The sequence below is a fragment of the Biomphalaria glabrata genome, chromosome 4 (genome assembly GCF_947242115.1).
Source record: "Biomphalaria glabrata chromosome 4, xgBioGlab47.1, whole genome shotgun sequence".
Classification (NCBI taxonomy): Eukaryota; Metazoa; Mollusca; class Gastropoda; family Planorbidae; genus Biomphalaria; species Biomphalaria glabrata.
In genome coordinates this window covers 15,459,108-15,486,832 of record NC_074714.1, presented here as the reverse complement: position 1 = coordinate 15,486,832, position 27,725 = coordinate 15,459,108, and the positions used below count along the sequence as shown (strand labels likewise).

Below are 27,725 nucleotides of genomic sequence, written 5' to 3'. Positions count from 1 at the left end.
TTGACTTCATACGAAACCCATTCATTCATAAAATTTGTGAAGCCTAAATTGATTTAACGATAATATAACTTGTTCAAACCAATATATCGGTCGATCTTGAGTTGTCGCGAAGTGGCCAATGAAGTGAGATTTTTTTTTCTCATTTATATACACATATGTTTTACATTTTTAAAGAAAATCAATATAGCCGTTTTTGAAATAAAATGTGTATATAGATAGATAGATAGAGAGAGAGAGAGAGAGAGAGAGAGAGAAAGAAAAGAGAAAGAACGCTGCCATATCAGCTATCCCTAAAATTGACGTATATACATGCGCGAACTTTGGCAAACTCTGCCGCTTCAGAATCATCTTGACTACTGAGGAGATTCTGCAACACATATATATGTATCATATAGATCTGGTATGAAAAATACACCACTACTGATGTTGTTATAAGCATAATGCAGTAGGTAGGACAATAATATGCTAAACAAAGTAGGTGCGAGCACACATTTCTAGAAGACACTGCTAGGCAGCCTATTTGGATAAGCCAAGCCATTGGGCTCGAGACAAAAATACACCTTCTCAACACAATTGTCATTTCAACTGCAACATATGCATGTGAGGCATGGAAGTCATCTGTCAAAATTGAGAAAAGGCTAAATGTGGCTCAACAAAAATGGCTGAGACGGATTTTGGGAGTCAGTTACACAGATCGGGTCTCAAACAAGGAAATCCTATGCCGAACTGGGAGTCGAACACTTAGTGAGGTTGTGACTGAGCGTCGCATGAGGTTTGCGGGACGCGTTCTACGACAAAACGAACTACGCACACCAAGAGTTGCGATAACATGGAAGCCAAAACGAGGAAAGCGCAAACAGGGACGTCCTCGTATTACTTGGCGCCACACCTTCATGGTGGACCTCAGAACAGTGGACACCAGGTGGGAGGAGGCTTCAGACATTGCCAATGACAGATCTTTATGGAGACAGCTTGCTGCCCAATGCGCCGAACGTCGCGGGAGAACCTAAGTCTAAGTAAGTAAGATGCCTCCTACACTTCAGAATTGTTTTTTATATAGACAATTCATTGTCAAGGATTTTATTTGTCTAATTAACTTTAACAACGTAAATCTTATGTCGTACAATTGGGATACATATAAAAAAATGCATGAAAGGTCTTAAAAGGATTTTATTAGACTTAAAATTAAACAATGAACACACTTCATGCTATAAAACTTTAGTTTTTATTTTCCTTTGTATGCTAAATTTCTGATGTGTGCATATATAATTTCAGAAAAAAAAGATAAGTATGTACATTGTTACTGGTTTGTGAATTACAATAACTTTAGTTATTTTATTATTATAAAATTAGTTCTTTTATACATTAATAATAATAATAATAATAATGTTAATGTCGGTTTGGGCGACCTAGGGTATGAGATTTGCCAATGGGAAGAGATAACACTCCACGGAAAATTCCCGGCTTTATTAGATGAGGACAACATTGACAAGGCTGCTTCCTTAGCATGGCTAAAAGCAGGTCATCTCTACCCTGAAGCTGAAGTCTTTGTCACAGCAATACAGGACAGGGTAATTAGGACAAAAAATTACGAGAAACATATCCTAAAACTCAATATTGTTAACATATGCCGAAAATGTGGAAATGTGGGTGAGTCATTTGAACACATTATGGCAGGATGTTCAGCCCTATCGGAAACTGCTTACCTAGGTCGCCATAACCAAGTTGCAAAGCTAATACACCAGCACTTGGCTATGACACACAATTTGATCGTTAAGGATATTCCTCCTCATTACAAATACTCAACACAAGAGGTTCTCGAGTCTACGGATCATCTACTGTACTGGGATAGGCCTATTTTGACAGACAAAACGGTAGATTTTAATCGCCCTGATTTGCTGCTCATTGATAAAAAAAGAAAAGGCCGCTACCTTTATTAATATCGCCGTACCACTGTCTCATAATTAAAAAAAAAACTGAGCTGGAAAAACAACGAAAATATGGAAACCTTGGTTTGGAGATTAAGCGTTTATGGAAATTATCTAAAACAACAATATACCCCATTGTTATATCAACCGAGGGGATAATAACAACTGACCTCACAGATACCTTCAAGGCCCTTGGCATTCCTGGGAACATTCTCGTTGCCTGTCAGAGGGCGGTAATTCTGCAAACCGGCCACATCACCAGAAAAATTGATAAAGGGACGACGATGAATATTGTTTCCCTTCAAAGAAACTCGACCCTGGCTTCGCCAGAGAATGAATACTCATTCTTTTCTAACATAATAATAGTTCTGTCGAAATTCTAAAATTATTTAATTTAGTTATTTGTATACGTCAACTTTCTGATACTCTTCTATGGAGACTAAGGCCTTAGGAATTCTTATTGACATAGTTAAGAAAATACTAACTAGCCCAATGAGCCAACTATTCATATGCACGTTTTTAAGTGCGTGTAAGCTACTAAAAGAATTGACGGGCCTGCCATTAAAAGAGGTTCTAACTTAGGCAAAAGACATACATTAATGGAGAAAGTCGGTCGAAAAATCTTGCTTGGTGCCCCAACGGTCCAACAGACTAAGGGATAGGTAAAGGTAAAAACGGTAAAGGTAAGCTACTATTGATAAACAAAAAATGTATTAAATGGTACCTCATAAACAACTGTTGTGGTGTGTTATCACAATTCTATTGAGGTATGTTGATACATATTCATACATATTTAGAACAATATAACAAAAGTTGTCATTTAAAATGATGAATATATTTTTTTAAACATTAATTGTATTTGCATTGATATAATAATGAAAGCCCTGTATATATTATAATATAATGTTATAAATAACAAATTTATCTAACAACATGAAACTAAATCAAAATTTCAAAAAATAAAACAGCAGCCAAAATTGTTCCGCCACCTAAATTCTATAAGTAGCTGGAGTCGATATAATATTCTGTCCCATTTTCTGAGAGAGGTGGATCAATTATCAAGACTTGGGTGCTGTATCAGTTCTTTGAGCTTTTGTAGGAATTTCTGGATTCTGATCTATCCATAGTGGGAGATTTAAACAGCTGGGTAATCTCAGAAATACTTTTGCCTTTGGTCTCTGGGACAAACATGTAGGTGAAGATGAAGAACAACAACAGCATGATGGAGAATGGCAGAAAGGAATATGTTTCTAGTGACTTCTGTAAGGAAAAAAAAAAGTAGTTTAGTAATAATTCAATTTTTAATCAAGAAAAATCATCAGTAAAAAAGTTTGTACAGGTTATTTCTCCCACACCCTTTCTCGAATCAAGTTGAAACTGCACAATTATTCATTGGCATAGACAAAGACATGAATCAATGAAAAAAATGTAACCAATTAGTTTATCTTTTCGATATCAACAAGGGAAAGTAATCCCTCAGTATTCACAGATATGGATGAATATGTAGAGTGTGGTCCCCTTAGATAATTTTACACATTTCTTCTCACACACCCACTCTCAGATCAAGTTGAAACTTTAAATAATTATTTAGTGCACCTAACTAATCATGAATCAATGAAAAATTAGTCAGTTTGGGAAACAATATATATGATAATGAACAATTGTGAGTGTGATACTGAACTGCATTCATTTAAGTTTTTTATAAGCATATGTATTTCATTATAAATTATCTACTTAAAATAATGAATCAGTCAATAATTAGGGTCATGAAGAAGACACCAAAAGCAATCGCAAGACAGTCCAGGGTAAGAAACTCCATCACAACTGGAACCAGCTAGAATGGCGTCATATGACAAACAATTTTATATATTCGTAAATAAGATGCATTCAGAAATGAAGATTATTATGTCCTAGCCCAAACCTCCCAATAGACAGCAGGTATGCAGAGGTCCAGGGTTCAAACTTGGGACCATGGAGATGACAGTCTAAAATGCATACCATATGATCAGGTAGACATTAAAATCTTTTGTTATGAACTGCTTTTAATTAATTGCCTTCAAACTAAACCCACCTGGTCCAGTAGCAAAGAGACAGGTGTAGATGATGACAGCCACAATGCTTATGTATGATAGCCAGGGCAATGTTTTCTGAAAAAAAAAAAATTATCAGCTAAAGTTTAAAGGATTTTAAGAAATTGTAATAGTAGCAAACTAAAACTCTATGGCCATATTACAAGGTCTTTAGGACTTGCAAAAAACATCCTTCAGGGAACAGTACCAGGAAAAAGAAGAAGAGGCAGACAGAGAAAACGATGGGAAGACAACATTAAAGAATGGACACTGAAAGAGACAGAGAGGAATGGAGAAAGATGGTTGACAGATTTTGCATGGTGCCCCAACTGTCCAACAGACTAAAGGATAGATGAAGGAATAGTAGCCCTGTAGTTTTTTATAAACAAAAATTAGTTTAAAAAAAAAAAGAATGCCATCTATACATAAAGATTGATTTTTAAGGAAATAGCTTGCTGCCCAATGCAACGAATGATGTGGGAGGTTCTAAGTAAGTAATCTTTACATACCTGTAGTGAAAGGCAAACAACTAGTACTACTGAGGAGATACACATGGCCACAAGGCCAATCATGTGCAGAGTTCTTCTGCAGATATGAAGGTCATCATGACTTTTACAACACCTAAGGCCACTGTAGCATACTGAGAAGTCTCCTTGCTCAGACCAGCTGAGATAAAAATACTTGTAGAGTAGTAGACCACCTAAAGTTGAATAGTATAGAATTATTTGCATTAATTATTTACAGGCTAAACTTTTTTTTTAAAAGTGTTTTCTTTTTAACCAAAATAGTGATGTGTTTCACTCTGAATTTTAAACCTTAACCTGTGGACTTCTGGTTTGGATAAAAACTGGCCCTACAGTGATATAGCTTAATTTATAAGAACAAAAAAGTATTTAAAAAAAAATATTTCAATATTAAGGTGCATTTTTTTTAATGATTAGTTTATAATATCTGTAATGGGAAAAGTGTTTATCGGTGGGATTGCTGATCCGAATTGTAAATATTTTATATGGAGGGATATTTTTTTAAAGTTTTACTGCTAAGCACTTCAGGAACACATGTCTGCTCAAATCGAATCTCGAATGAAAAATCTACCAACCCAAAAGGATTACAACTCAATATCTTCAAATGGAAACCTACCATTTAATAACATCTAGGTATATCTAGGTATTTTACCTATGAGAGAACATCTTGAACTGAAATCTCTCATTGCATCACATAAAAACCAATGATCAAGGACATGAACTCAAACCAGCAACCCAAGTCCCATCTAGGTTTATTAAAAGAAGCAAAGCTATCATAGCAGTGTATCAGTATCAATTCTAAATAAATAGGTTATTGACTGTATTGACTATAACTATATTAAACTCACAGCATTGATGCCAGAAAACTGTTGAGACATTTGTAGTACTATGCATATAATTAGTGGCCATCGCAACTCACTGGTCCTCATCAAATCAAGCACACTAAACTAGGAGATGAAAAAAAAAGTTATAAGCAGATTTATTGTTTTTTATATTTTCTAAGTGAAAACTAAAACACTTCAAGTAGGGAGTGAATCCATTCCATGATTAAATATCTATAATAGTGTGTTTTTTTTTTTTAATATCTACGTACAATGCTTTAAAAAAAATCTTTCTTCTTCTTCCTCATTCTCATTGTTATGTTGGAGTGTTCAGATGACTAGACCAACATATGATATGAACTGTGCAGTGGTTTCCAAATCAGGGAGCTCTCCATATAGTTTTCTTTCTATTGTGGTGTTTTGGGGCCAGTGTCTTGTATGGGCCAGTTGGTAAAGAGAACAGTTTTGAAGGACATGGTCAGCACTCTGATGACACTCCACATGGGCAGATTTCACTGGTTCCAATTTTAAGCTTAAGGTACACATGTTGTCTCATTCTGTTGTGTCCGGTCCTGAGTCAAAAGATTTGATGTTGATCTTGTTGGGATAGCTTGTAATAGGCATCATCTTTCTTGTGATTCAGATGAGAGCTTGTCCATTTCTCATTTATTAAATCTTTAATTTCTACCCATGTCCCAACACTTGAACACTGGTATGAAAAAATAGAAAACACCACATTGCAAGAGATGGGTGGACAGAAAAATAAGGGGTGCAGGTTTTAGAGAAACAATGGAGATGGATTGGTCACAGCCTTAGAAAAGATACCAACAACAGTGCTACCCTAACCCTAAAAAAAATAAAAAGTAAAGTACCCATTTCAGACCTTGCAATGTATAAGGCAGATGATGTAAATGTTGAAAGATAAACAAAATAAGTTTTAATATGAGATACACAAGGAGTTGCTGGCCTTTGTGCACTTGATGACATACAAGTGTGTATACACTTCTGACCTTAGTGACCTGTAATGGAGAGATCATTTATGATACAGTATGGCTGCACTAATTAGTTGTTGATAGCATTGTTGGATAAAGGCTTTAGTTTTATTAATAACATTAGTAGCTGTAAGTTGCTTAACAATACGTAGCACTGCTTCATTTAAGTTGCTGTCTTGCAAGTGGGTGAACAAAATAAAGCACAGTGAAAACACTACTTTCACAACATAAATAGTAGTAATTATTAAACTGACACTTAGGCATTGTACTAGAGTTAATGCAATATAAAAAAATTACCTTTGGTGAGTTCCTGAGGTCCTGTCCTGTCCTTCTTTTTTCATGGCCGCCATCTCTTCAGACACATTGCTTGTTTATCTTAACCAAATCACAGCTGCATAAACAAAGGATAAGACAACAGAATTTATCATGATTTACAGGTTTCAAGTGCTCAGAAGTGTGCATCAAACCCCAACTTGATAAAAAAATACCTGAGTACTATTAGATCACTAGAAAAAAAAAGTTGATAGAAATAACAATATGTCCATATTCAACTCAATGACAAAGTAAAATTGTAAAAACCTCACCTGCTTCAGCCGCATCATCATCTCTTTTATTCACCAGCAGATATTTTGGTGACTCTGGGCAAAAGGTCAAGGTTACAAGACTGTATATTGCAGGAATAGTTGGACTAGCTGTAATGGAGGTTAAAAATATTAGTACATAAACTATGTAAATTTTAAACAATCTGTTTGCCTAGTATTAATGTGCATGCCAATGAAAATGTTTTGAAATTATGAAAATGTATTGAAATTTTGATTTGCTAAGGAATATGTAAAACAACATGTTGAGTATATTTTGTTTGAATGGTATAAGATATGGTTATCGCAAAACTGTTAGTTCACAAGTTCTTTTTAATATCTTTTTTTTTGGTTTATAGACTTGGTTTCATACTATAGTTTTAAAGATGATGAATTCAATTTTTTTTTCTCTTATTTCTTAAAAGGACCAAAAATATATAGTTCATACAACTAAACCAGTGATGCCATGATAGGATAGTGAAATGAACTTTGAGAAAATGAATTTGAAAAGTTACCAGCCAAGCTGGCAACTGGCTATAAACTAATTTAAATACTTTTTAGGTGAGTAACTTTCAGTACATAAGGTCAGTTATTAAATGGCCTAGTATACCTAGGATCAGATTACATTACAAAATGATGAATTGATACCAAGATTGTGGTTAAATAAAAAAATTTCAAGGCTATTAATTTGTTTTACTGTTATGGGTCCACTGGCCTATTCGGCTTGAAATACAACAGAGAGGTATCAAACAGGTCATCAATGTAATGACGTCACAGCCCTCTAAATAAATCTGTACAAGAAACTTGCAACACAAGAAAAACGCTTGGCACTAATGACTTCTACAATCTTCAAGTCAGTCATGCAAAGAAACTTGCTAGACAAGTGATACACATACGTTTGGTGCCCAAGCACAAATACAGATACAAATTAATAGCACATCACAAAGGCTGCAATATTTAATGCTCAATATGTTTTGTGCACCATGGTTCTATCCAGTATAAAATATAAATTGATCTCAATATCGACCTTGCACTAAATCAGGAACTATAACAATGATAAACATTGTGGTGTGATGCATACTCTCCCTTACTTTTACCATTTAGTGCACATCTTGGCTTTCACAGTAAACTTTTCTTCAGAACCTTAAACATTAATGAAATAGCTTTAACTTCCTTTTTCTCTCGAGTTGGATTTCATTTGTATAAGCCTTAGCTTTTATTGTCAGCTACAAATAGGAATAAAAATCTTCCCCCTATTCAGTTTATACAAAACAAAGTTACAGTTAATTGTATTCAGGGCAATTATTAAAGTTTATTCCATAACAGCAAAACTTACCAACTAGTATTGGCCAAAGGGTTTCAGTGTCCAGTACAAGTTTCATTCCCAGAATTCCCCCGATGAGAACTCCAAATGTGATTGACAACTGGTTGCAAGTCACACAAAATCCTCGAAGAGAAATTGGTGCTATTTTGGCAAGATACAATGGTGCAACGGCAGATTTTAAACCTTTCATTGGAGCAAAATACAAACCATAGTTATAAAATTTTATATTTTTAAGCATTTTTTTTACAAAAGGTAACAATAAGTAAACATTTTTAGACTCTGACACTTGCATCAATTAGGGACAAATAGACGGCCATGCTAGCACCCCTAAATTGAATTCTTAGGATTATTATTTTAAGTTCATTCAGATTTCATGGAAAGCTCCCCAGTCCTCAAGCACACTGGACATCATTTTGGAAAACACATTCTAATTGAGTTTGACATATAACATCTTCCTGAACCATAATGTTTGCAAATAAAGACAATGCCTACCGTGTATATATATATATATATATATAAACCACAGGATATGGGATTAATTGCTTTTACTAAGTGTATAGAATAGATTCTGCTGACTGCTACTTATACACAGTGTAAGTATAAAAGATGTTTGAATAGCATAGACATGGGACAGGTGGAAATTGATAAAACTAAACACTTTTAGTAAACAAACAAGAACAAAACTATCTTTTTTTTAATTTGCAAGCCTTACCTTGTACAAAATAAAAAAAAAAGGATATTAATTTAAAGAACTAATTAATTTAAAGGGCATGGCTGTATGGTGTTGCAGTATGCGCGCTAGACAGTCATTCGGTCGTTATACCCTACCCACTACCATCCCCCCGTCGTTCTGGAGGAAGTTTGGACTAGAAAGTAAATTATCTTCAACTCTGAAGAAACATCTGAAACATGTACAACAATTTCTTGCTATTTCTTACTATTCCTTTTTTTAGTATCACTTTAAAAAATAAAAAGCCTTTTTAACTGTTTCCTCAATAATAACATTTTGTAAATAGATTTAGATTTCATTTTTATAATCCTTTTCAACTCTGTTACTAATGTGCTTTAATGTATTTTTATTTATGCACAATTTGTAAGACCAATTTCCTCATGGATAATATAAGATGATTATCACTATTACAGCTACTCACTTCATCATTGCTATGAACACATTCTAACAATGTTACACAAACAGAAAAAAGTATCAACAATATCACCAGAAACAAATAGTTAAATGTAGTTCTCACCACAACAAATGCCAGCCACAACATGTCCAGCAATCAACACCTCAAAAGACTTGGAGACTTTGCTGCAGCCTTGTAGAGCAGCACAGGTAAAGGCAACAGCATTATTCAAGAGTAGAGTACCTTTCCTAAATGAAAGAAGACAAAATTTTTGTAAACCACAATGGTGTTAAAAAAAATAATAAAAGGTCTCCTTTCATACCTTAAGATCTATAGGGCTAATGATGTAAATGTCATCTATTTCTGTGGCCTATGGTTAACAAGGATGTCGTGGCCAGCACAATGATCAACCGACTTTACTTTACCGCACCTAATGTCAGGTACCCATTAGAGCTGAGTGGAATTGGAGATGCCCAAAGATCCCAAAATAAAAAATTCCAGTCTTCACCAGGATTCAAACCTAGGACCCCCGGTTCTGAAGCCAAGCACTTTACCACTCAGTCACCATGCCTCGGTGTAAGCAAAACAACAACTAAAAAAAATAAATCATAATCTTTATGAATTAATTATCTGAAGGAAGGTTTGCAATTGATAAGATGTAATGTTCTAAAACTAAAAGCTATTAATCACAGTCTGTGACTGGCAACACTGTTGCAGACTCCTTAGCCCACCCTGGAGAGTTAACACCACCTACCTAGCAGGCTGTAAGTTTCCATCATGTCCTGGCACAAATCAAAAAAATAGAAATGGAAAAATGGTTTCAGTATTGACAAGAGTACCAAAATGTCCATAAAGTCTGGAAGCACACCAGGCACCTTGATCACGCCTCCCCCCACGGTGGAGGTTGCCAAGGCCTGAAAAAGCTATTACAGCATAGTGCAGTATGGGCCACTATTCCATTGGCTCATATTTTGCAAAGTTCAGGCTAAGCTTTGACTTACTGTGCCCCTGCTGCAGGGAAGAATAAGAAACTGTCTAATATTCTTTTGAACTTCCCTAGACTTGCTGATCTTTACCTCCAAAGGTCTGGGAAACTACAAGCTCTTGACCTGTATGATGACATAAGCACATTACACACAACAGATGGATTTCTTCCATGGCTTTTGCAAGACAGGATTTGACTCTTTTAAGCCTACAGTCTAATGATGTTTAATGATGATGATGATTAACCACAGTTCTAATTTCTGTCTATCATTCCAATAAAACAAAACCTAACTACTGCGCAAAAACATGTCTATTTAGTTTCTTCTATAAAAAAAAAGTATAATCCATTTAGAGTCCTCAAATAGCATAATTTTAAAATAAAAAAAAAATAACTAAAAAATAAATATATATAAGGTGGTGCTATCAAATTAATTAGCTATTACACTTTGTAGTTAAAAAATGAACTTTTGAATAATGAAAATAACTTCAATTCTCTTATCCTGAAACATTTAGCTAATTTACTTTTCCACATTATTATGTATTAAATTTGGGTACATAATCACCTAATAATTAAACTGTTTGTTTGATATCAACAGTGTTCCAAACAATTTTTTAAAAACTTAGTTTAAAAATATGGCTTTCCTAATAGATGGTTTTCATACAGACAGAAACTTTGGGATGGCAGAGTAAATGGAAAGTTGAAAACAAAAAATGGAAGGAACTGGCCAAACTTTGATGCAACAGTGACCTTACAGACTCATTTGCCTCCATCATTGGCAATATCATGACGGCTCATCTTGTGGAAGGCAAGATGAAAGCGTGGGTGGCCTACCAGACTATTATAAAAGCACAAGCTTAAAATTCTATCAACATATCACAAGGTCCCCAGGGCACGCAAAGACCTTTCTTCAGTAAGCAGTACAAGGAAAAAGAAGAAGAGAGAAGACAACATAAAATAATGGACAGGCCCATTATTGAAATAAATTCAAGACAAAAGACAGAGAGGAATAAAGATCTTGTTTGGTGGCCAAGGATTCAACAGACTTAGGGATAGGTGAAGATGAAAACAGCTGGAGACAGTCCCCTGTAAGTTAAAGGGCGAAAAGAAAATAGTTCTGTTTCAAATTGTTCTTTCTTTCCTTATTCAAACAATCACTTATCCTCACCTTCCAAATTTCCCTGCAAAATATGCAGCAGAAACTCCTCCCATCATGCCCCCAACACAAAAAAGGGCCACAGTCATTGCCCAGAGCATTGTAAGCAATGAGTCCGACATGACTTCATCATACCTATCAAAGTAGGTTTCAATGAAAAAATCTTTCATCACCTGTAGTTGAAAAATAAATTATATAGAAACATGCAGAAACAGAGTATAGTTTCAGACATTACTTCAAAAACAAAGATTACTATCTCCTGGCTCAAATCTAGGAAAGCAAGGGATGGAAGCTGGCAGTGTTTAAACGTGGCCCAGAAAGGCCTATCACACAATCAGTAGCTAAGAATAAACACATTTTTGTTAGAAAATGTAGAAGATACTTGTTTCCGCATAGTAAGTTGAGCTATGTACAGAGAAACGACCATGTCAAGCAAACTCCAAACTATCCATTTCTCCCCTGCAAAGAGCAAATCTATGACAATTCAACTAAAAACTGGAGACATATCTTTAAATTTTCACCTCAACAGAATAAGTCCCACACTCTCACCAGTCTGTGGATATTGCAACCACCCTTATAAAACTGTCAATCATATCCTCTTTGAATTTCCTAATTTATTTCACTTAGACAGACGCTATTATTGCAACGCAACAAATCAGTATAGCCAACTCGCTGTCTGTTTTTTTCAACATGCTTTTTTTTCCTTGGCATAGACAGCATAAGAGCTTACAGCTCAGCAACAAAAAGTTGAAGAAGAGTAGGCTTTCAAAACCCAGTGCACAATAATATTACAAACCTGGTGGTGACATAGATGGGGGTAGTGCTGTGTGTGTTTTTAGTTGACGCAAATTGCCCCAGGCCATCGCTGGACAAACGGTTAACCGAGATGAGTTACAGTACATGCCAGTTTGGGAAGGACCTGTGTTATGAATAGGAATCAGACAAGTCACGTCGATTGTAGTCATATAATCAACCAGAATAGTCAAATGATGTTCCATCCAGTTCTAGAAGGCTTATAAAGAGGCCTATATAAGAGCGAATGTGTCAGAGTCAAAAAGTCATTTAACATTACCTTGCTATTTCACAAGTACAAGGCAAAGTCAGAGACATAACCAGCATGGAGTGAAGTCGATCCGGAAGAGAGAATTGAGTACAAGGCAAGGAAGAGGCGAAGTTTTAGTACAGTCAGTGTTACGTTGTTGCCAATGGTACAGTATGGGCTGTCATTTATTTGACATTAAACTGTTACATTACTTTTGAGCCCTGAGTTGTCATAATCTTTGAATGGGTTGTGTCGTGTGGTGCAGTTTGCAGAAAACCTGGATAGTGAGAAACGTTACAATAATATGCTAAAAATTATTTTAGAAGAATGAAACTGATTGCAGGATAGTCATAAAGTTTTCTTTTCTAGTTTAAATGCATAGTTGGTTTAATTTCATTTTTGTGTGTGTAAAGAATGCAAGAAATTAATCATTTACTTGTAATTCTTCTAAATAAACAATAAACGGAAATAGGGATTTGGTAGCATTGACTAATAAAAATAATAGTTGTGATTTATGAAGGACTTTGTTGCGGGACCAATTCGAGATCATGTGACAACTCCACCAAACCAATAAAAATTCTTATTTGACTGGACATGTCATCTATAGGATTTGGAATATTGTTGTTGTTGTTGGTCCCTTTATAGATTCATCCAAAAATATTCACACTAACGTTGATCTCTATAAAAATAAAAGGCTTACGTTTCTTGTTTTTTTAAATTACTATGCTCAAAGTGTTGCTTTTATTTTAAAGAGAATATTATAAAATCTTACAACAATTTTCTGACATTCATATGGCCCATGGCCCTTTCGTTGACCCTACCAGCCTAATTGGGTACCGGCCCACCAAGCATTTGCCTGAAGAATGCCACTACTGTATGGCCAGTCCACCCTTGCCTAGTGAGTACCTATTTAAGTAGGCCTACTAAAAAGACACTATTATAAAGTAGTAGTAGATCATCTAGTCTAGATTCTAGATGTAAATCTATATATTATAGAGTATTTATAGTAGACAGTCAGTACTGGCACTCAAAGTTCAAACTGACACTGACACTAGTCTAGTACTGAGTACTCAGTTCAGTATAGATCTAGTTTGCTATAAGTATAATACTATAATTATAATACTTAATAATAGTGACTTCTCTAGGTCCAGATAATTGATAATAATTAATAATATTGAAGTAACGTCTGTATTATATAAGATAAGAAGATAATATGATTCATTGATTGATACTATTACTAGTACTACCGTACTACTAGTAGGCCTACTTACCTACTAGTAACTAGAACTAGATCTAAATCTAGATATAGATCTAGCTAGAATCTAGATGGCCTAGTATATTATGTAGAAACATTAAGAATCTAATTTTGAATTAGAATCTAGACTAGTCATTCTAATTTCTAGTCAAGTAGAGAATTTTCTAGTTCGGGAGTCTACATTACTTAACTACATTATAATTTTATAATTAATAGTTATAGCTGATCCGCCATCTTGTCTGTAAGTTTACACTAGTTACCTTACTCTGAATATAGACGAGTAAATCTAGACTCTAGACTAGAGTAGATCTAATAAAGTAATATAATCGGGTTTAAGTTTCCAAAATACAATCTCTACCTTTTTAGTGCATTAATTTAAACAAAATTCCTTGCTACTGCTGCATAAAAGGGTACTCAAATACTTCAGTAAAAAATACAAAAGTTCTCTTTTTTACAAGCAAATCTTTTAAAAATTAGTAATAGTTTAGAAGCCCAGAAACCTTTTCTGACCATGTTGTTTTTAAGCATAGTTATCTCCCTTATCTATATTAAACTTTCAATAACTTTTTAAAAAGAGATTTTTGTTCTTATCAGACTGAGACTTATCAGTCTATTTACATTTATTAATTGTATTAAACATTTTTTTTTTAATTTTCGTAGATCTAGATGAGTCTAGATCTATAGTATTAAGTTAATTAAGTATAGCCTAGTATATAGGGCTTTGTTGTTAGATCTAGTAGCACACTTGTCACGTATACTAGATCTATCTATGTCGTATGAGCAGGTTGTCGTTAATTTCATCCTTGTAATCTGAAGACAAAAATGGTTTCTCAGAATCATAATAACAACAGACTTGTGTTTTTGTGTTCATCTGTCAATATCTGCAGCACCATTGCTCTAGTTTTGTTGAACAAGTGGATATACATCAAGTATGATTTCCCAAACATAACTCTCAGCTGTATACATTTTGTAGTGATTTCTCTGTGCCTGTTGATCTGCAGAGGTTTTGATATAATTCAGCCTTTAAGGCTTCCCTTTTTCCATATGATCCCATTTGTCCTTTTATTTTGTGCATTAATGGTATTGAATTATTTTTCCTTACAATCAAACACTGTTGTAACTTATCAAATCATCAACACCATGACTATACCCTGCATTTTATTTGTTGAGAATTATTTTTATGGCAAGCATGTTTCAACTAAAGTAAAGCTTACATGGGTATGTTGAGTCTAAAAGGATAATTATATAAATGTTCTTTTGATAAAGTTCTATTGTTAAATTATAGAAAATTTAAAATAATATTATATTATATGTTTATATACTTAATTGCAATATTAACAAAACCAGTAAAGTTTATTTACCAGAAAGTATTTAAATGTGTGAAAATATACACAATTTATACAATTAAATAGGAATAGGACTATTTAAAATGTTGAGATTTGTTTGTTCCCATTTTATATATGTGACCATAGAAAGGGTTGATTCTTCTCTGTAACTGTAGTATTAATATTAGTCTAGTCTTTTTTAGCATAGCCTTTTAGGCTATATATATATATATAGTCACAATATAGTGTGTAGAAATAGAATTAGAAAAAAAATTATATGATAAATCAAACAAGAACATAAAACTAAAATGTTATTTAACCTTGGTTAGGCCAATAATAGAATATGTTTGGGACCCCAATCTCAAGAAAACATTAAGAAAGTAGAACATATTCAAAATAGAGCAGTATTGTGAGATTCATAACAAACAAATATTCACATTTGATTGGAGTAACACCTTTAGTAAAATCACTAAATTTGGAAATCCTTCAGGATTGAACATTTAAAAGTAAAGTAGCAACTATACATAAAAACACTTTTTAAATCATAATCTTCAATTACAAAAACAAGCCTAATGAAATGCTCACTAAGACACAAAGATAAAGGCACATTCCTTCTTCCATATGCTAGGACGCATTTGTAGTGCTATTAGAACATGGAATGGGTTGCCTGAGTCAGCCAGGAAAACCAATGACTTTGCAGAATTTAAGACATTGATTAACATATATATGAGTAGATTGACCTAGGAATAAGATAATCATCTTCTTTTTGAAGTAATGTCTGTATTTGATAAAATAATAATATTAATGATTCCCTTTCTTATATACTTTCCTCTTGTGTAGTGTAAGTAATTTATTTGTAAAATTGCCTTCAGAAATGAAAATCATTATTTCCTAGCCCAAACTTCCTGCAGGACCTCAGGAGATAACAATAGGCAGGGTTGAAATCAAGACCTTGGCAAGTTTACAAGTCTGGAGTGCATACCACACAACCAGGCAACTCAAATCAAGGTAGCCTGGCCAGAGACTGCAAATATAAAGAGTGTAAATGTTGTTGCATTTCACATTGATACATTGATGTAATTTCTATGCATTTTTTCTGGAATATTTTTGAAACCCATAATTTCAACACTGGTTTAAAGGGGTAATGGCATTATTCTTTCATTTGGTGCATATAAACTTTCATACATACCTTTTTTAATTGCATGATTTTTAGTGCTTGCTAAAAGTGGTAGGTGAGCTCTACTAATTCATTATTGTACTAAACAGCTTGAAATCAGCTTTCTCTGTAGTTCCAGCTTGGCAGTCGTTTCTTAATTGCTTGCTTGTCTTTACATGTATTGGCCAAATTATATTTCAGCAAACTTATTTTAAAATAATGTTTGTTAATTACTACAGCGCAAGACATAATATACTCATCAAAACTCTAGTATTGCAATTGAAACATAAGAAGTAACATAAAAAAGTTGTTTTTTTTTAAAGACAATCCTCCTTTACAAACTGATCAACCTTTGTAAGAGCTATTATGGCTCCCATTGTTTTGCTCTTATAAACTAATAAATGATAGATTTAAAAAAAAAATGGAACAATTTTTACTTGAGCTTCAGCAGATGTTAATGAAATTTCTAAAATTATTATTTGCCCAAAAAATCATAACCATTAAACAAGAGATTTCTAAGTGGGACCAATCAGCTAGTAATTTTTTTCTCAAAGATATACATAAACTGTCAAATTTCTAGCTAACTAGTTTAGAGATGTTTTTAAGATCTGTGTCCACCCAGATTTCAGTTTCCATAAAGAGTTTGCATGATTAATAGAGGAATTTTAAAAAAGGAAATTTTGATATGTGATTATTTTAATATTTTTAATAAAAAAAATGTAATTGATATATAACTGTTGAGTTCATAAATGATATATCCTCAATCTGCCCCCAAACCTCTAATTGCGAATTCGGTTATTATTCATTGTTTAAAATCCAACAACTATTGCATAATGTATTTCTAAAAAATGGATTAAAAATTAACTATAACCTATAGTCTACATTGACTTACTTATTTAGACTTAGGTCCTTCTGTGCTGTTTGTTTCACAGGGTGGCAAGCTTTCTCTACAAAGATTATATTGGGTACTTTTTGTTGTATCTTCCCAGTTGAAACACACAGATTTTAGGTCTTCTTAGAAGGTGCCACATCCTTGTTTTCGCTTTTCTCTTTTGGGCGTCCATGTTATGGCTGACTTTGGTCACATATCCTAACCCCCAACCTTTTTTGTCTTGTCTAAGGATATGTCAATGAATATTATGATGCTCAATCAGCATTTTACTAAATGGATGAATGCTTATGGAAGAAAGGGCCTTTCTATTATTCCTAGGATATTTATCAGCCATTGCTGCTGAATCACATTTAGTCTCTTTTCAACCTATATGGCTGGTTGGCCATCTACAATATCATGGTCTTATATTCTCTAAACTAAATTTTCAATGCCATGTTAGGTATTACCTAAAATCTGAAGATCTGGGAATATTGCTTCAATTAAAATCAATTGTTGCTATAAAAATCCACCTTAAACCAATATTGATTATAGATTTATTTTATCCTAATTTAGATCAAATAAAATGCTTAAATCCTGTTTTATTTGACAAATATATAGAGTGTTCATTAGTGATTGTGATTATACATTATATATATTTAAAGACCGTGCTGTAAGTGTTGCTTTAGCCTACGTTCCATAACACAACCCTAGGTTATGTGATCTGAGATGAACTCCAATTGATGGCAAGGCTGGAAGGATCAGTCCTCCCGTAGAGCCTTGGTTGTGTGATCAGATTTCTTCTTTTTTTTTGCGGCCAATGCAACAAACATATCATGTGTCAATCACAGCAATTAAAGATTTATAAATTTCAGAAGAAAATCCTGTTTTATCTAGATCAAAGTTTAAAACTCTTAGTTTGGCTCTCACCCTAAGTTGATTTTTTTTTTTATTTAGTCTTTCATTATATCTTAGAATTTTTACTCAGTCTCTTATTAGGTAGGGGGAGGGGAAGTGGCTGAGTGGTAAAGCACTTGGCTTCCGAACTGAGAGTTCTGTGTTGGATTCATGGTGAAGACTGGGATTTTAAATTTTGGAATTTTTAGGATGCCTCTGAGTCTGCCCAGCTCTAAAGGGTACCTGTCATTATTTAAAGAAAAGTAAAGGTGGTTGGTTGTTGTTCTGGCCACATGACACCCTCATTAACCATAGGCAACAGAAACAGATGACCTTTACAATATCTGCCCCATAGGTTGCAAGGTCTGAAAGGGAAATTTTTATTCTTCTTAGGGATTAAAAAGGCGTATTTGGATATCCAATAATAAATTTAATTGCAAAATAGGTAGGGAGAAGAGACTTTAAAGTAGAGGGATAGATTTGTGAACTTTAGAAATTACTTTTAACATTTCTATACTTTTTTTTTTGGTTTATACAACTTTGCAATACAATACATTTTAATATTATTATTGGTATATTTTTTTTTAAGATTCCTGTCACAATTGGAGTTGTTTTAAGCTCTGTTTATGATGTAAAGTTCAATATTACAGGAATCATATTTGCTTCTCTTGCAGTCCTCATCAATTCATTATACCAGGTGGTAAGTAAAGCAGTTAGTTGATAATGAAAGTTCAATTATCAGGATTTAAAGTCATATTACTTTTTAAAAACAAATAAGCACTTTTTTTTTAAAATGATACTGTGAAGAACCATTAATGCCATTTTGTTTTCATACATACAGTGAGAAATTATGCTATTGATTTAATTGTCCAGATTTTTCTTTTGTTCACAGCTAGTTGCAGAAAGACAACATTACTTTCAGGTAAATACCGTGCAACTCTTGTATTACCAAGCTCCACGGTCTGCACTCCTTCTGCTGTTTGTCATTCCATTTTTTGAACCTTCATACTCTTTGGATGGATTTTATTTTAATTGGTCTTTAGAGGTTCTAGTAAGTAGTTTATGTTTTTCTATGAAAAAATCTTGTTTGATTTAAGTGAAGTAATTATACTTATTATACTTATCCAACGAAGTAAATGTTCTAAAATTAATATTCTTTTTCAGGCTGCTGTATTTTTGTCAGCCTGTGTTGCTTTTGTTGTCAACCTTTCCCTTTTCTGGCTTATTACCAATACAACGCCACTCATGTATCCTTAAATAATATTATTGAAAAATGTTAATTTAAGACAAAACAACAACAAAATAATTTATATATTTTTTAAAGTTGAAAGTTTATTGGTTGAAAGATACTTATTGTTTATTCTTTAACTTTGATTTATATATAACATGATTCGTTACCTCAAGTTTCGTTTGACTTTGCTAGCATTCTTTACCTTGTTTCATGATAAGGTTCATATCTTACAGTTATTGGGTACACTTACAACAGTTGCAGGTAAACTGTCCTTTTTTTTAATTTACATTTTCTATTGTACATTCATTTAGTGTTTCAGCAATCTTCTAAATTACTTCCATCACTTCTTTTGTCGACTACTACAATTGCATGAGAAGGACACTAAGTATTCATGTTCTCTGTGTACATTTTAACAGTCTAGTCTCTTTAGAATTGTGTGAGCCAAATTTATGAACTTCCATTTAGAAATAATTTTTAGATGTAAGCAAATATTTTTTCTCCCTCAGACCTGATTAGTCTTAGAGGCTTCTTGGATTTTTTTTTCTCTTGTGTCTTAATAAATTTATATCAGTTTTTGCTTACACTGAGTTAAAAAAAAATCCTCATCTGTTATGTTTGCTTTTGTGTGGACATGAGAAACTTGGGAGGTATTTGGGAGAATTTTTGTGCTGCCTTGAGGCACTAAGCAAACACAATTCAACTCACAATAAGAGGTAGCCAAGTGTAATTTTTCCATTAGCCCTATATTCCACATCCTATGGTAAAGACTTTCAGAAAGATGATTTTCCTGTCCAACTAAGAGATTGTTCAACAAATGTTCAACTGCCTTGAATGTCCCTGTCAGGTCTTTTTAGAATAATATTACTGCATTTTTATTAAATATTAATGTGTAGATGTATTACAGTAATTTTGTGAATTACAATTGTGTACTTTGTATTATTTTATAACTTGTAATATTTTAGGCCCAAGTTCAGCCCGACAGCCACACTATACACACTCTTATACATAAATTAATAGACGAGTGTATGATGATTTAATAAAATAATGAATTTAATCTAATGATATATTTACAAATGAACTGATATATGAATAATAATAATGGTTTGAATATCAATATATATATATATATATATATATATATATATATATATATATATATATATAATATGTACTCTAATATGATGCATTTAGTTTTTTAAAACATTCAAATAATTATGAAGCACATAATATATTACCTTAGCTATAATAGGTAGTTCAATGGATCACATAGACCTTCAATCTCAAAACAACAACTGTTAATACATATAGATCTATCCTCTAGATCAGATACTGTTCACAGACTACAATTCCGAAATTCATAGTTTACACTGTACACCAGGTCTGGATACAGCAACCCGCAGTCTGGAATCTGGAACCTCAGACTCGTGAAACAAACTTGAACACCAGACGACCAACTGAGATTAGTGAGATGAAGACCTTAGTCCTGTAGACTAATGCAATACTCTCAATACAGAAACTGAGACTGGAAACAGATACTTGATACTGAGTCTAACACCTAGACTTGAAACCAAGACTAAGACCAAAACTTAGACTTAATGGTAAAACCCTATATAGTATAGAAAGATAAAAGAAAAGATTCTTCTAATCATCTATATCTAGTCTAATTATAGACTTAAAAATATGATCAAATCCAAATAGAAATAACTATACATGAAAAATAAAACTCACCCTAAACAGGGGTCAAGATAATCCAACAAGAAAATGTCCAAGGCAAATGCTAAGGCTATCCAGTAACATAAGCCAAGGAGAAATTCAAGAGCTCTCAAGACACGTCTTACTGTACCAACGTACAAAAATGGAGAGAGTGTAGCAGCCGATAAATGACGAAAACCACACACACACTAACTTTATGTCACTAGAAGCTGTGACAAGCAACATGGGGAGATCAGTCCCCGAAAGCACACAGGAAACCAAAAAGTCACTCCGATGACGTCATCAAAATAGTGATAACGCTGTGCTTTTAATAGAGAAATAATTCTACTATACAACTACATTGATAACTGCGACAGTCCCCCACAGGAATGTCCATCTCTTAATCATTTGATCTGCCCTCTTCTTACTTAGTGCCTTGAAGATAACACTAGAACTAATTATTTCTGAACTCTCTGTAGAAAAATGCTTAGCGCCCCAGGCACCCTAGTTGACATATTTTCTTTGTTGGTTTTGGGGATGGGGAGATGCCACTTGTAAAAGTTTGAGAGACATTGTTTTACCCTTTTCAAAACATTAACATTATGGTACATTTGTTGTGTCTTCTATTCTTCAGGTGTCTTGGCTTATACTCACATCCAACGTGAAGAAATTATAAAGAAAAACAGTTTGCCTACAACCATTGATATCCAAACTAAAAGCTAATATTTATTAGAGTATTGTTTATATTTAATATATGATATAAATAGATAATTTGGGCATGATTTTATGTTGAGACATTCAGGGCTCATGTTTACACATTTATTTTATGTTGATATATTTTTTTAAACTACCAGTATTAAAAACAATTCTAATGATATACTAGCATTTTTAACTTAGTTTTCAGATATATTTATAGTTTTCAGATATCTATTTGTCTTTCAAAAATTGATACACGACATTTTTAATGTATTTTTAATGTCATAAAATTTTCTGTGTCAAGCGTTTTTTTTTCCACAGAATTACAGATTGTTATGGATTTTTTTTTCCCACTTCATTTCATCATGATTATTATCTGTTGGTTTAGTCATGTTCTTTAAGGGTGTGAGTTTGTGTTAATTTTTACAAAGCTTATATTAACTCACTGTCTATCTGGTATGTCAGTGATGCATATCACTGAGATAAGAAGTCCTGGCTCATTGGCCACATGGGAACAACTGTAATAATGTTTCAAAATAAAAAAATAAATAAATGTAAATTTTGCTATAGAACTAGATTTAGATTATTTTCTATATCAAGCATCTGTTTTGAGAGGACTATCTTATTCTTAAAAGGTCTGTTTCTTTTTTGGAAATTTCCAAATTAGCAAATGTAAGGCTTTATTGATTTAAGAGTTTAATAAAATTATTACAGGAAAATTGTGTGCAAGTCTTCAAAGTTTAGACCTAAAGGCCTATCAAAGCTTTGCTTACATTTTTACATAAATATATCATAGATTACATGCATCTAGATCTTTATTGTTCTAAATCAGCAGTCTATATCTGAATCTAGTTCTAGATGTTTATATAATGAAAGTGCTAATAAATAATAAAACAATTACAAGAATACAAATTAGCTTGCTGGCTTAATGGATAGAGATATGTACATCGAGCTGACTGTGCCAAAGTACATACAAGTTTGATACCAGGCTTGTCCTAAAAAGATCTATTTATAATTTATTTTATTACATTTTATTTTAAGTTGTAAAATGGAGGTTATGTATTTTAAAAAATATATTTTCAAAATTGTTTTTCTTGTTTTAAACTGGAGACATTTTGTTATGTTTAAATTTTCAGACCTTTTGCTTTTATAAAAAAAATGTTGTGGCTACTAAAATATTGTCTGTCTTCCAATGATAAAATTCTAGGAGGAATAAGTGTGATGCCAAAATGTTGTGTATCAATAAATAATAATAGTCATTGATTTAAATTTAGAAGATTGTTCATGAATTATTGCACAATTATGTTTATGTACTTGGTATTAAATCAAACAATTTTAAAAAGAATGTATGTTTAGGCTCCTATAGAGCCATTTATTTTGATTTTGCAATTTACTATCCATCAAAGATAAAGCAATATTTAAAATGTAATGCTTTTTTTTTTCTTTTCACATGTATTTATAGTTTTTTTTTTTATTGAATCAAGTATGTTGAATTCTATTTTAATATAAATGTATTTATATATAGCCATTTATTTTGGCTTAGCAATTTACAATCCATCAAAGATATAACATTATTTAAAATGTATGGCTGTTGTTGTTTTTTTCCTTTCCCATACATTATTATTTTTAAATATTTTTTTTTAATACTACATTTTACTTCAACAATACCAACATTTTGTTTTACACGAAATATGAAGTTCCTTGATAAAACATCCTAAAATAAAATAGATATAAAATAGTACAACTTATCTTCCTTTTAAACTTGTTTGTTTTTTAACAGTGCATTATTTAGTATCTTACGAACACCTTCAAAACTTATTGTATTTAATTGAAATCTAATGTTCTCATGTTCTCTTATATTTTTCTGAAAGAAAGTTGCAAATACCCGGTACATAACTTTTTTTCCAGTATTCTAAACTTTCTTCTTCTTCGTTCTCATTGTTACATTTACATTAAAAAAAAAACGAGCTAAGGCTTAAAAACAAACACTCTGACAGTTGGGGGCTAGGAGTTCGGCTGTGACTATTTGTTCATAGGTTAATTAATACATTTATATATCATTTGTATGTGAAGTTATTGGTTTCACTCCTTACCAGATAGTTTAGTATCATAACTCACTGGGGAAAAATAATGTATGTACTTTTCATGCTTATCTTCATGTAAGTGAAAAGTAGCACAGTGTTTCCATTAATCAATATACATCGCAGGAAACAGCGAACAAATCAAAAGAAAACAATGCATAAGGTCCAAGAACAGAGGAAAAAAAACTACAGAGTAGAGAGAAAGAAAAATACACCGTCCAAACTACTCGTGACAAGTCATACCATAAACGGATTTTTGGGGTTCCCAGATTCTTAAGCTATTATACTCTGATCCAAGATCTACTAGTTGCTCACCATTTTATTACTGAATTTAAAGTTTTCAAATCGTAATTTTTTAAATTTTAATTTTAAAAAAAATCCTGTTTTTTCGCCCCTTAGTTTGTACCCTTCTCGTCTGTCTGTCGATGAAGGACACGTTCTGACTCACATGTACTGAATACACATTCTGTAGAGCTTGTTGCAAGAGGGCCTCGGCACTATATGGCCTGTACACAGTCAGTAAGCATTTGCCAACTTTATCTTTTTGTAAAGATTTTTGTTTCGATGTGAATTCCATTTATTTATTGAAAACTATGTAAATAATCTTATTTTACTATTTCTCCCTGCCCTAACACACTAACACATGACGTGAAAAAAACAAAACGTGTATATGAGATGGTGCTTCACTCTGAACTTATAGGCACCATTTTTAAGAAAGGCTCGAGCCTGATCAGCATAGAAGTACACATGACGAACAATCGTGTAATTCTAAATGTTTGCACATTCTACACCAAATAGTGCTCCAATTATCAAATAATAATGTTCAGTCATATCTCCTTCGCTAGATCTAGAATCCATTTCTAACTTTGGCCTTGACATTGCCATCTCCTTACCCGGGTACACAATTTGGACTCAACCTCATACCTTAGACAACAGTATGACTCAGACGATGGAGCAAGCGGACACGAGAAATAATGGCTCTGCGTTGCAACACGTTTTTTTTTTTTGTTTTCTAAATATGTCACCCTGACCTACGCTATATGATATTTTTCTAGCACACGTCATAACAAGAGATGAACAAAAGGCTATTTCAGAAGAGAAACAGTTTTTTTTTTTTAAACACTAAACCAGGAAATAAATAATAAATGTCTCTCTCTCTTTTTCTCGCCTTATTATCTATTTATCTATCTATCAATTCTATCTATCTAAGACTAAGACTGCTTTCTTGATCCTTATGGAAATTGGTTGTGATTACAAGAAGCGGCGTCACTAGGGTCGGTGTCACGCGGTGCGGTTACCTGAGGGTGTCCCCCCCCCCAACCATCAACTTTATCCAAACTTTTCTTACTAGAAACTATCGCTTATTCTTTTTGTTGAACCAATATAATAAGCTGGTTACCTAATTTCATCGATTTTTGCACAAAATGTAAAATTAGTCAATTATATTTTAAAATTCCATTGCTTAAGGGATTAGTTAAATAGTTTTGCATATTTTACAATGTAAAACATCATCTAAACATGTTTACTTTGTTAGATTATTAGACGCAAACTTTGATGTGTTATCCAAACTTTCACTACCACCTAAAGGAGAAAGTATACATTAGTCACTACCGTAATAATCTATTAATCTCTAGGAGTGCTTCAAGATTCCTAAGCGAGGTCCAGGGCGAAACATTTTTCAGCATTTTTTAGCTTCAGAAACTCATTCTCTTTATGTCTATCTTGTAAAATTTCTACTAGTAAGAAGATTGCAGGTCAAATAAAATGAAATTAAGATGAGGTATCTGAAGTGTTAGACCTTCGAGGAAATAAGCAGCGTTTCTCAAACTTTTATCGTTGGTGCCCCCGCTCAGTAAAGGTTAAATCTTTTTTTTTTTCAATAATAGTATTGTCACCACCTCAAAGTTGGTGCCATAGAGTAGAAACCCTAATTCTATATTGTGTATGTTAATTCCATATTGTGAATCTTATTCACAACCCATGTTGCACTAAGGTGAACACTTTTGACCTTAGGTGAACCAGAGAGTTAAAGGCAGGCAGTCCACATAGAGATCTTGTAGCAAGCACTTGTATTGAGTCACTTAAGATATAAGCAGTAGAGTTAGATGTTTAAAGTAGTTGGTTATAGAATAAGTACTAAGTTGTGATATTCGTATATTACTGTTGGATTAATACTGACCATTCCTGGGTCGAATTGTATGGTGTATTCACTATGTGGTGTTATATTAAACTTATTGTGTCTGCTACACCCAGCGTCATTTCATTATTCTGTGATTTGTAACAAGAACCCAATGTCACCACCACGCCTACATTGATAACCACAGCCACATTCATAACATATAAAATAACAAGGTGACATTTATGGTGTCAGAAGTGTCCAAAGTGCAAGTCATTTATTGACATTAATGGTGTCAGAAGTGTCAGAAAATGACATCTTTGGTGTCAGAATAGTGTCAGAAGTGTCAGCAAACGATATTTTATGATATCAGAAGTGTCAGATCTACTAACTTAAAGGATTTATGAGCACCAGAGGAACAAGTCAAGAATTTTTTTCTATTGCTGTCAGAAGTATTTTAATACTACAGTTACTTACAGTAACATTTATACGGATATTTTTGAAGTTGGCAAGTGAACTATTTAATAAACACAGGAAAAAGTAACTCTAGAATAATTTTTTACACAAATCATGGCGCCACTCAATGAGCAAGAAAGCTAAGACCTGATTATTATAGACTCTACTATTTTTCTCATTTGGTCGTTCAGCGACACATTCAACATTATAGAGATGACCTAGATCTACATTTATTGAGACCAGCACACAATTTTTCAAGTGAGATTCACGTGATCCAAGAGTGACATTATAATTATTATCTTCAGCTAGTCTAACACTACTAACAGAAAACAGAGCTGAAATTGAAAGTTAACTGTGCCTACTATTTTAACTTGTACTTCAAGATTGAACTTTACATGAATTGCAACTAATCCAGAATTTATTAAATTTTTTGACTACACACTTGGTATCTAGATCTACTACTACATGTCATGTTGACCTGCCATGACACAGTTACCGTTAGCGAGCTATTTTTTTCATCTGTGATGAACTGAACAATTTGAACTGTTCCTGTGTGAGCTGTATTTTCAACTTTTCCAGTTGACTACTGTCCTAAGTGTCATTTATCTGGAAGCCTGATTTATGTGGTTGTACTTTTACACCAGTTGAGATAGCTTTAGGAGCACAGCATTGTTCAAAGTTACTTTAACATCCTAAGCGAAAGAGATCAAACATGATATGCTGAGACAACCTGGATACTACAGCCTGTGTGGGTGAAACTAGACAACCGTGATACTACAACCGGTGTGGGTGAAAATCTAGTACTACAAGTCATTCAAGTCATCGTTTGAAGACAGCTGATATATGGTCAGTCGAAGTAGCTGACATATTCAAGAATCATCTACATCGAGTGCTCGTCATAATTCTAATGACACACTCCTATTGTCGCTGTCTAACAGCACATTTAATAAGAGAGCGCTCTCACTCTTAGACCTCTCTTGTCGTCACTACCTAAGGTCATTTTTAGTTATTTATATTTGTTTCAGCAACTGTACGAAACAGTGGATTACCTATCAAGCACATGAATTATTTATTGGATTACTTGTCAACTATATGAATTGTTTAATGGATTATCTGTCAAACATATGAAGTATTTATTGGATTACTATTGTTCAAGAACTTGAGTACCGTATCATGTAACATTGTACTGTGGATTTAACAAGTGGATTACTTATGAACTGTAACATTGTACTGTGGATTTAACAAGTGGATTACTTATGAACTGTACCTTTGTGCTGTGGATTTAACAAGTGGATTACTTATGAACTGTACCGTTGTGCTGTGGATTTAGCAAGTGGATTACGTATGAATTGTACCGTGGACATATTTTAGGTGGAGCATCACCGGAACTTTATGTACAAGTCAAGCATCAA

The 27,725-nt window shown here is 33.2% G+C and overlaps 2 protein-coding genes across 4 annotated transcripts; one reads left to right on the top strand and one right to left on the bottom strand.

Annotated features, from left to right (window-relative positions):
• Window positions 1–2,971: 2,971 nt before the first annotated feature.
• On the bottom strand, window positions 2,972–13,486 carry LOC106075361 (solute carrier family 2, facilitated glucose transporter member 1-like). 3 transcript variants are annotated; one of them, XM_056026820.1, is made up of 10 exons: window positions 12,571–13,485; window positions 11,511–11,671; window positions 9,484–9,608; window positions 8,249–8,419; window positions 6,919–7,026; window positions 6,632–6,725; window positions 5,370–5,468; window positions 4,507–4,697; window positions 4,000–4,075; window positions 2,972–3,188 (listed from the first exon to the last, which is right to left on the bottom strand). In XM_056026820.1, the coding sequence occupies exons 2-6, from the start codon at window positions 11,666–11,668 to the stop codon at window positions 6,706–6,708; spliced, it is 582 nt and encodes a 193-aa protein (XP_055882795.1). In that variant the 5' UTR covers window positions 11,669–11,671; window positions 12,571–13,485; the 3' UTR covers window positions 2,972–3,188; window positions 4,000–4,075; window positions 4,507–4,697; window positions 5,370–5,468; window positions 6,632–6,705. The 3 variants fall into 3 exon arrangements, with proteins under 3 accessions (XP_055882795.1, XP_055882796.1, XP_055882797.1); XM_056026821.1 differs by lacking the exons at window positions 2,972–3,188; window positions 4,000–4,075; window positions 4,507–4,697; window positions 5,370–5,468 and adding an exon at window positions 5,488–6,051; XM_056026822.1 differs by lacking the exons at window positions 2,972–3,188; window positions 4,000–4,075; window positions 4,507–4,697; window positions 5,370–5,468; window positions 6,632–6,725 and adding an exon at window positions 7,610–7,715 and having other exon boundaries at window positions 6,924–7,026; window positions 12,571–13,486.
• Window positions 13,487–14,393: 907 nt separating this feature from the next.
• Window positions 14,394–23,404, top strand: LOC106062394 (solute carrier family 35 member E3-like). Its single transcript, XM_056026812.1, has 6 exons — window positions 14,394–15,013; window positions 18,631–18,741; window positions 18,934–19,092; window positions 19,206–19,288; window positions 19,421–19,533; window positions 21,599–23,404. Exons 1-6 carry the CDS (start codon window positions 14,618–14,620, stop codon window positions 21,685–21,687), a joined length of 951 nt encoding a protein of 316 aa, XP_055882787.1. The 5' UTR covers window positions 14,394–14,617; the 3' UTR covers window positions 21,688–23,404.
• The last annotated feature ends 4,321 nt before the right edge of the window (window positions 23,405–27,725 follow it).

What these genes read in the sequence shown, in the direction of transcription:
- LOC106062394 (XM_056026812.1), top strand. Translation starts at nt 14,618, where the DNA reads ATGGTTTCTCAGAATCATAATAACAACAGACTTGTGTTTTTGTGTTCA. An exon ending in CTAAAGTAAAGCTTACATGG is followed by an intron (nt 15,014 to 18,630) that starts GTATGTTGAGTC and finishes TTTTTTTTTAAG; the next exon opens with ATTCCTGTCACAATTGGAGT. An exon ending in ATTGGTCTTTAGAGGTTCTA is followed by an intron (nt 19,093 to 19,205) that starts GTAAGTAGTTTA and finishes ATTCTTTTTCAG; the next exon opens with GCTGCTGTATTTTTGTCAGC.
- LOC106075361 (XM_056026820.1), bottom strand. Translation starts at nt 11,668, where the DNA reads ATGAAAGATTTTTTCATTGAAACCTACTTTGATAGGTATGATGAAGTC. An exon ending in TGTGGCTGGCATTTGTTGTG is followed by an intron (nt 8,420 to 9,483) that starts GTGAGAACTACA and finishes CTCCAATGAAAG; the next exon opens with GTTTAAAATCTGCCGTTGCA. An exon ending in CCTTTGGCCAATACTAGTTG is followed by an intron (nt 7,027 to 8,248) that starts GTAAGTTTTGCT and finishes CCTCCATTACAG; the next exon opens with CTAGTCCAACTATTCCTGCA.